Source organism: Diaphorina citri, unplaced genomic scaffold (assembly GCF_000475195.1).
Source record: "Diaphorina citri unplaced genomic scaffold, Diaci psyllid genome assembly version 1.1 scaffold2361, whole genome shotgun sequence".
Classification (NCBI taxonomy): Eukaryota; Metazoa; Arthropoda; class Insecta; order Hemiptera; family Psyllidae; genus Diaphorina; species Diaphorina citri.
The window spans coordinates 54805-64136 of record NW_007379785.1 but is presented as its reverse complement, the minus strand read 5'-3'; the positions used below and the strand labels follow the sequence as shown (position 1 = coordinate 64136).

Below are 9332 nucleotides of genomic sequence, written 5' to 3'. Positions count from 1 at the left end.
TTTTTTTACATAGAAATATGTATTCGTTTTTATTTCTCTCTGTAGAACGGGGCAAAAGGTTTGTAGGCGAAAGTGTTTGTAAAATCTTTTTCTTCTATGAAGAGGTTTGATAGAGGGATCTATAGCAAGGTTCTTAGTTCTTATCTTCCCGAAATCGAAGAAGGGAAGGCAGGATAGGAGAAAGCCAGCCGTTCCGAGAACAAACCTTCTCTGTATAGGATAAAGTTCGTCCTGGGCTGAAATCGAAACCACGAACGCTTACATGATTGTTGGGGAGCGAACTTTATCCTAAACAGATAGGGTTTGTTCTCGGAACGGCTGGATATGGTCTATTGAAAGAACAAGTTGGAAAACATGGAGTAGCCTGTACAGCAAGTTTAATAAATATGGAGTATGAAGGTTTCTCAATTAGTGCTCAGTTACACTCATAATTTGCCCAACATACCTACTTAAAACTACCTGGATGAGATTGCAATATTGACGTTTGCTCTTTGATGAGAAATGTTTGGCAAACTATCAATTCGATTGGAAAATCTATTTGTGTACAGACGTTTCGGTTCGAGATTATTTAACCCTTTTATGGTCGTATGTGAGGAATTAAGTGATGAAAATAAGTACCTAGTTTTTAAAGCCGACATGAAACTCCTTATAAACCAAAGGGGGTTTTTGATGTAGAAGAAGAAAACAAGTAGGTATCCGCGGCGGCAGCGATAGTGCATCAGTTCCCCCCCCCCCCACAGGGATCCACCCTGAAGAAATGCACTGTAGTACCGGGGTGGGCATTTCAGACGAATTTTCTGTCTAAATAAATAAATAAAGGGATTACTGAAGTAACGTTACGCGAGGTTAGTATCCGAATGGGTGATCATCTGGTCAAAAGCGTGCTGTTGGATTTTCCCGATCCCACTCAGGTTGAGTCAGGAGGCTTCAAGCTTGTCGCCGAAAACCTTACCAATTGTCTACAGGACATTCGCAAAAATCGAATGAAACTCACAAGTGGGAAAGGGCTCTAACATACGATCTCATCGTTGAAGTCTGATGTTCTTCCAAAAGTGTATAATTGTGAAGGGGTCCTGGCCTGGCCCGTTTTCGTCTATGATGATCCGGCTTGTCGCCGAAAACCTTACCAATTGTCTACAGGACATTCGCAAAAATCGAATGAAACTCACAAGTGGGAAAGGGCTCTAACATACGGTCTCATCGTTGAAGTCTGATGTTTTTTCAAAAGTGTATAATTGTGAAGGGGTCCTGGCCTGGCCCGTTTTCGTCTATGATGATCCGCCATCTCGAGTTCTCAATTCCTCAGTACAATGACCTGAATGCAAATTATCTCACTTGTATGCTAACCAGTGCGGACTTCCGGAAGGTATAGGTGCTTTATTGGACAAGGAATTCCAGTAGGTAATAATACTCCCAATAGTGCTTTTTATACTTCTCATATAGGACTGGAAAGTTCCCTTGAGTCCAGCAACATGCACATCAAACAGGCACCCTGTTCTTAACACTAACAACACCATAAGCAATAATACGAAATTTTGACATGTGCTCTAGCTCTAAGGTTGGAATCATACCTTGTTAATCTGGTCATGAGTAACAATCCTTCCTAGCTATAGTAACAGAATCATACCTTGTTAATCTGATCATGAGTAATATTACTGCGACTCAGCACGTCCTCTATCGGTTGCACAAAGCTCGTCAGGAGGCCTCCAATAAGTGACTCAAACCTCGCCCGAGATACATTATGGTGGAAATCTAATCCATCGTACAGGGATTCGACAAACACATTGGACGATTGGAGAGTGGACAGAACGTGCATGCAAGTTTCGGCTGCGGCGCGCAGTTTGGCGACCGAGCGGTGCGAGTCGGATATATCCAGACGATATTTTCTGTGAATAAAAGAGATAGGGGTTCAATGAACTGTATATCTCATTCAGAAAAGACTTATGTCTCTAAAATTTGAGTTGACACATATGGTTTGGACTATCATATCTTGAATTTTAGTTCTGACTTCATTTTTTTTTTTTTTTTAAGAATTTTGACAGAGGGAACTGTTACTGCTAAGGGTCTTATCGTCCCGAAAACGGCCTAGCGTACCAACCTAGCTAACTAGGCTGGGACAAGAATTTTGACAGAGGGAACTGTTACTGCTAAGGGTCTTATCGTCCCGAAAACGGCCTAGCGTACCAACCTAGCTAACTAGGCTGGGTAAAATCTATCATCTTACCTTTGAATTTCCTCCTGCAGATGAGCCACCAGTTTCTTCACAATTTTCTCTCCCCCAAACTCAGTAGAGTGGATTGAATCCACTATGGAAAGTAGGCCATGTTGAATATCTATGATGGTAGCATCACAACTAATGCCTCCACATCTGTACACTAGCACTTTCCTGGTACATCAAAGAGTTTCTTCACAATTTTCTCTCCCCCAAACTCAGTAGAGTGGATTGAATCCACTATGGAAAGTAGGCCATGTTGAATATCTATGATGGTGGCATCACAACTAATGCCTCCACATCTGTACACTAGCACTTTCCTGGTAAATCAAAGGACAATGAAGTTATTATCACTCTAGATTTTATAGAGCAACCTCCGTGGCCGAGTTGGTATCACACTAGGTTTGCACGCCAGAGGACTCGGGTTCGATTCCTAATGCCTCCACATCTGTACACTAGCACTTTCCTGGTAAATCAAAGGACAATGAAGTTATTATCACTATAGATTTTATAGAGCAACCTCCGTGGCCGAGTTGGTATCACACTAGGTTTGCACGCCAGAGGACTCGGGTTCGGTTCTCGGCGAGGTTAATTTTTTCAAATCTGTGCTAAGAGTTCGGGGTGCACTCAGCCTCGTGAGGCAAAGAGGGGTCTTAGCAATGCTGTAATATCCACAAATGTTGTGAAGAGGCTCTCAACTTCACAACAAATGAATATGTTTGGATTTTTTTTTTTATTTTTTTTTTACAAGGTTAACCTTTTGCGTACAGAATCAATTTCACCAGAATCGCTCTTATGGTAGGATTCATGTCCTACATGAACCTCAAGCATTGTTGTTACAAAAAAAAAATTTTTTTTTTTTTTTTTTTTTTTTTTTTTTTTTTTTTTTTTTTTTTTTTTTTTTTTTTTTTTTTTTTTACAAGGTTAAAACAAGTCTGACCTAAAATAAAGGATTCTGAAATATTTCAGCTAAATGAAAACGCCTTAACACTTACACATTATGTTCTGGCTGGCTTGTGTTTATATTATACCCCAGGACTTAAAATAAATACCTACACTTTCTTTGTGTTATTATGTCACATTGTCACAATCAAAACTTTGGTGCTCACTGCAGCATTGCAGGATTTACCAAATATCTCAATAATCCTAACACCCAATGTAGCGATTGGTGGCACCGGTCGCTATGCGCTTTTATATTACATAACTACTCATTTTCCTCACGAGGCTGAGTGAGCCCCGCAACAGCCAGTCACGGAATCAATCATACATGATACAATTTTTTGACCCCGCCGGGAATCGAACCCGGGTCTCCCGCGTGCAAGGCGAGCGCAGAGATCACTACACCATGGGAGCTGACCCCAAGTTCCATTAAAGAAAAAAAATCAATATGAATTTCTTACTTCCGGTATTGATTTCTTTTAATGTTCTTTATTTAAAAAAATTATTTAGATTAACGGGGGCTACCCATTTTATACAAGTCCCTACACTTGAAAATAATAAAACACTAAAATTAAGTGGTAAAAAAATTAAATTAAAAAAGAAAAAGAACATGACCTTTCTAGGTAGGCAGGTAATACATAAGATGAAGTGCAACCAATGCAACACAGGACCTCATGATGTGCATCATCTGTTCCATTGCCCAGCTCACCCAACTACATTGACAGTACGAGACCTTTGGGATAAACCAAAAGATGTTGCCTTATTCCTGGACTTGGATCTCAGAGAAGATCATACCGTAGATATTTGATGACTCGCTGCCTGCTGCTACAACAACAACAACACTCAATGATATTTCATACAATTGAGAACAAGATAGTTAACTGCATTAATGTTATCTGTATCCTTTTAACTATACTCTGGGCTTAACCAACCTCAGTAGTGAACTGAAATGATTAGCAATGAAATATTTATTTTTCTATTTATTTGATTACACGCTAAGCATCACGGCCATGTGTGAGCAATGAAATATGAATGAGGAAAAAGAGATAGTTTGTGTCAAACATTCATGATGAATACAATTAAAACTAATTGGAATAGTTTCATGTAGATCGCCAGATTTAAGTTATATTTCTCCTACCATAATGGCGGAACCATGATTTCATGTGACACATGAATCTGTCCGCAAAACGCCTCCTATCTGTAAAAATCAAGCCGACCGTATCGAGTAAATCTGTAGCTTCATGCTGGACATGAATCCTACCGTATCACCAGATCTAAGTTATATTTCTCCTACCATAATGGCGGAACCATGATTTCATGTGACACATGAATCTGTCCGCAAAAGGTTAAGCCTTTCCAGGTCAATTAGGGGCCCCAAGGAGGTTTTCCAATTCTCTCTCCACAGATGGAAAAGATACCCCAGGACCGCAGCACACGGTTCATTAATAACATGCAGAACATTCCAGCCTGCATCTTGAGCTGCCTTGCGCACCCGCTTACGTGATTCGTGATTGAAAAATACAGGAGCCAACAGGACACAATCAATTGTTTCATCTTCACTGTGAATTGCGCTCTTAGCAATACCTGAGTGAGACAAGAAAAGGGTCAAGGTATTATTATATTAAAGCAGTCTCTTCTTGATCTCTTGTGTGCCACATCCATTTTTGTTTAGGACTAGTGCACTGCCTTCAGGTAGGTGTACTTTTTTCTTGAACAATAAATACTTTATTCTATGCTGACCTACTTACATTGTTCAAAATTTGCAGATATTTGACAAAGTATGTAGAGTGAAATAGACCAGAGATAAGCTCCCAAGACAGTATGGTTTAGGATTTATTCAGGCCAAAGTTCTGCTACTTAGGACTTCCCTGTTGACACTTACCATAGAGTGTTTTCAGTATAAGTGTAGCCACTTGTATAGGATTGAATGCCTTCACCCTGGAGCTTTCCTGGTAGGAGATTTTATACTCAATCATATCCTTGCTTGTGGCGATGTCAACTTTGGTTTCTCGCACAATAGTTTCTATGTCTGTCTCAGTGAGTTCAGTGTTCAGAGCCCGTTTATTCTTGATGATTGTGTTCTTGGCCTGAGAAATCAATCGGCTCTTTGCTGCGGCTCCAACAACCTAGAGATGTTAGAATATTTTCATTTATTTAGTTTGATGTTCTGTTTAATGAATGATTAAAGTTCCACTATGAGAAAAGTCTTTTTGTCATACTTCTGAATACTTTGTTTGATTGTAATGATATTAGGCAAAAATCTTCAGCACAAAGGAAACTTACTCTTTAGAGATTTGGTTTAGGAAGCTCCATGGAGCCTTTTATCTCGGTGAGTTCTATTGATCACTGGACTATTAATTTAACATGTCCAGGCAGAAAAGTAAATAATAATAATAATAATAAAAATAGGCATTATAAATGGGTACACTTGCCTCTTCAGTATCTGAGAATGTTACAACAGCAGGTGTTACTCGATCACCTGCCTCATTGGCTAGAATTTCCACTTTGCCATCCTGTAAAGAGAGAATTGTTGTTAAAAGTAGTCATGTGTCTTACTGGGTAACACACTAGGCTTGCATATCCAACTTCTAAGGTTCAATCCCCTTATTTCCTACCTATATTTTTACTGTGCTGAGATCAAAACTTGCTTTTTTGCTAGGTGTTTGGAATTATTCAAAGTGTACTTACTCAGTTTTACAACCATTGAGTAACGAGTAACTAATTTAAATAAGAAGCCACCAGCAGTGTCATTTCAATTTTGAAGAATTAAACAATATTTGCAACAGAAGCAGGAAGCAGTTATCCATAGATGATCTACAGACTAATGTTGAGATGTGAATGTTGAGACCTATTGGACATTAGGAAGACTACCAGAAGGAGCCCATTTTCTGAGTCAGTTCTACTGAGATTTGAAACTAGTGTTATGGTAGTTATAGAGCTTCATAACCAACTATTACTTACCTTAAAAGTACATTAGTACAGTACTTGTGCAGAAGTCACGTCCGTGGAATATTGCTACCAAGGGAACTGGCACAAATGGTAGATGATGCAGAAGATGCCAAACTCAGGTTTCTACTTGAATCGGAATTGGATGTAGAGCTGCACATTATTGCAAAGTGACCCTTTCTACACAGCTTGCACCTGGGCCGATTTCGACAGTGTGAAGCTCGGTGACCAGGTCGGAGACAGCAATAGCACCCATGACTATCATTGACACATTTACGCCTTTCTTCCAATGTCATGTTAGCCTTACAATCCTGTGGCTTGTGCTCACCTCTACAAAACAAACAAGAAATCTTAGGTGACATATTTATCAAACCAGAAGCAGTGGGTATGGACTTCTTACTAGGTGAAGGTTTTCTATATTCTTTATAATCTTTATTACCTTTCTGATTCGATTGAACCGCAATACCAAATCCTTCTTTAGCCATAGTAAGTCTTTGTTCACTTTCCACCTCTGCTCTGAGGAAATCCATCAGACTCTGAATGGAATCTTTGGAGGTCTGTGTATCAACAGTGGAATTCCGGCTCCTTTCCCACACCTGCAAAAGATCTGGAGGAAGACAACTTGAAACAAGAGGCATGAGTATAGAACCACAATTATCAGTGTTAACATTTAGAATTTCTAGATTCCTCAAGTGACACTGAAGAGTGTCATAGAGCTCACTTAACGGTAACCTACTAGAATTCACATTTTGCAATATAATAGTTAACAACTGACGAATATACAATTCTGTCAATAAATCAGGCCTACCAAACCTAGCCTTAAGGGCCTTGATAACTTCCGGGTACATTTCACCCGTCGCTGGGAAACTCTCTACTAAACTACAGGCTACCGATCCTTTCACCATTGCCATTGAGAGGTATCCCAACTTGTCCACATCAGCCATCTCTGGGTGCTCGTGTACCTTCTTGAATTGAGCCCAGAATGGCAGCCATTCCTTCAACTCTCCATTGAATTCCTTAAGCTTTAGAACAGGAAGTTTAACCTTTGTAGCTCCTGCATGCTCATCAACACTTGAAGTGCAATGGTTGGTCTGGATGCTGCCATCATTAGGAAGATCCTCATCGTTTAACCGGCCAACCTGCTTCTTCACTTGCAAGTAGAGTGTAGTGTAAAAATCTACCTTCTCCTGCTCATCAACAAGTGTTGCGTCATCCACACCGTCATCTTCAGCAAGCAACTGTCTGATTGCTGCGTCCTTTGTGCCTAGTTCATCATATCTCAGATTCATAAGTTCCATGTTTGAATACAGTGTCTCCTTGTCCCCATCGTCAAGCCTTTCTTTGGAGAGTATACTTTGCACCTTGCTAGATGCTTTGGTCAATGATGACCTCAAAACCGTCCTCTCCTTCTTCAGGGAACTCAAAGCCATAATTGGATAACTGAATTCTGCTATAGATTCTACTTACAAATACGTGAGGACCCACGCTGTCCTCTCCTTGTCCTGTCACACGGTCGCCAGATGTTGTGGATTGCCCACAGAAAATGTATGACGTATTCGCAAGTAGAAAATGAAACACACAAGTCTGAGATATGGATTACACAAAGGACTGTTGTTTATTGTACTTTAATAACACATTTAGGGTGGAAAAACTCGGAAAAGCATACTTTACAACAAATTGGGAAAGCTACAGGTTAAAATCTTCGAATTGTGGAAAATTCTCTCAAAAATCTCAATGTTTACATTGTACTAACCAAACTAAAAACATTTCAAATCCAAAGAGGCTCGTATGAGCCCGTCCAAGGTGCTTACACACGATCTGTTCGTTGGCGATTTCCAACATCCTCCCACCAAAATATTGGACTTTACAATATTTTCCCCTGAAAAAAGTTACAAAATTATTTTTCCTAGGGTGAAAAACAAAATAATTAGGACATATTATACATCAAACTCTTAAGAAAAATAAGCCTAATCTATAAAAAATAAGTCCAATGAAATTGGTTCAACTATACTCAAGTTATATCGAAAAAACTTCTTAAAAATTACAAGGAACCAATTTTCAATCAGTGAGAAAAAGGGAATACAATACAGATCCTCACTAAAACAAATCAAAATTCAAACATATTTTCAATAGTAGATACCTATAAGCTAAAATAACAATGTTAATCAATTTTAGGACGACAAATCAAATCAAAATAATCCCAAAAGGTCAATTATCAATCCTAAAAAAGGGCAAAAATCAGTACCTACGTATCGTACAGGTAAAAACAAAATGTAGTAGATACCTATAAGCTAAAATAACAATGTTAATCAATTTTAGGACGACAAATCAAATCAAAATAATCCCAAAAGGTCATCTATCAACCCTAAAAAAAACTAAGAATCAGTACCTACGTATCGGACAAATAAAACAAAATGAGTATCTGAAAAATAAACGTTAACTCAACAATACAGTCAATAAAAATAAACAATTACAGTGAATGGAAAATACAACCAAACTTAATTATCAAATTTGTTTCCTCTTTCTATCAAGTATTAGGTATTTACAGGTCAAGTTTAGTTGGTTTTCTCACATTACGTCCACGTCTTGTAATGTGATTCGGGTGGGTTCATATCAAAGAAGTTTACAAAAGCTTACTTCATCCATAGGGGCTTAAACTGCAATAGTTCTAGAGAGTAGAACTCATTCTTCGGAGCTTGGTGTCGGTTCCTTAATTTTCTGTTGAAAACATTTGCTAAAGCCAACAATGCTTAGTAGCAACCGTGTTGAGTGTTAATAAACGCTTTACTTATTCCTTCTTTATACTCCAACGCTGAACCGTCGGTTTATCACGCGGATCAACCCTCTGCTGATTATTATTTTCTTAGTTGACGGTAACCCTGAGTAATATGTTAAATATGTCCCACCGCACTACCGGTGTCATCGCTCAACAATTCCACGCTTGGTCGTGACCACAAAACCTGTTCTGGACATACATGTTGCCAAATAGGCGATCTCAACAGGTCAACATCAAGTCTGCTAAACTGAGGAGAACAATCTTGCTTCATTATTGTTTCACATTGAGGTCTTTAACCGTGTTGTGAACGATGGCATAATAACTAAAGTCAGGGTCCTGAATAGACTACAATACAGAGGTTGGACCCGGTAAGTTATTACTGAGGTGGACCACGTGGATCTCGACTGCTTCTCATAGACTATCTGCATCACTAATCCTCTTGTAATAATAATGGAGCGA

At 39.1% G+C, this 9332-nt stretch overlaps 1 protein-coding gene and 2 long non-coding RNA genes across 3 annotated transcripts in view; 2 read left to right on the top strand and 1 right to left on the bottom strand.

Moving 5' to 3' along the window:
- Positions 1–9332, top strand: part of LOC113471380 — a 21320-nt gene that overhangs the window by 2725 nt on the left and 9263 nt on the right. The gene's annotated exons all lie outside the window — the stretch shown is intronic.
- LOC103518800 (heat shock 70 kDa protein 14) overlaps positions 1599–9332 on the bottom strand; it is a 17188-nt gene continuing 9454 nt past the window's right edge. The window contains exons 3-9 of the mRNA XM_017447941.2: positions 5584–5664; positions 5034–5277; positions 4570–4735; positions 3208–3243; positions 2653–2678; positions 2225–2360; positions 1599–1886 (exon numbers count right to left, since the gene is read on the bottom strand). Of these exons, the coding sequence (XP_017303430.1) occupies positions 1622–1886; positions 2225–2360; positions 2653–2678; positions 3208–3243; positions 4570–4735; positions 5034–5277; positions 5584–5664 (954 nt within the window). The 3' untranslated portion in view covers positions 1599–1621. The remainder of the gene's footprint in view (positions 1887–2224; positions 2361–2652; positions 2679–3207; positions 3244–4569; positions 4736–5033; positions 5278–5583; positions 5665–9332) is intronic.
- Positions 7086–8659, top strand: LOC113471382. Its single transcript, XR_003394106.1, has 2 exons — positions 7086–8373; positions 8517–8659. It is a non-coding gene; the product is annotated as an uncharacterized LOC113471382 (long non-coding RNA).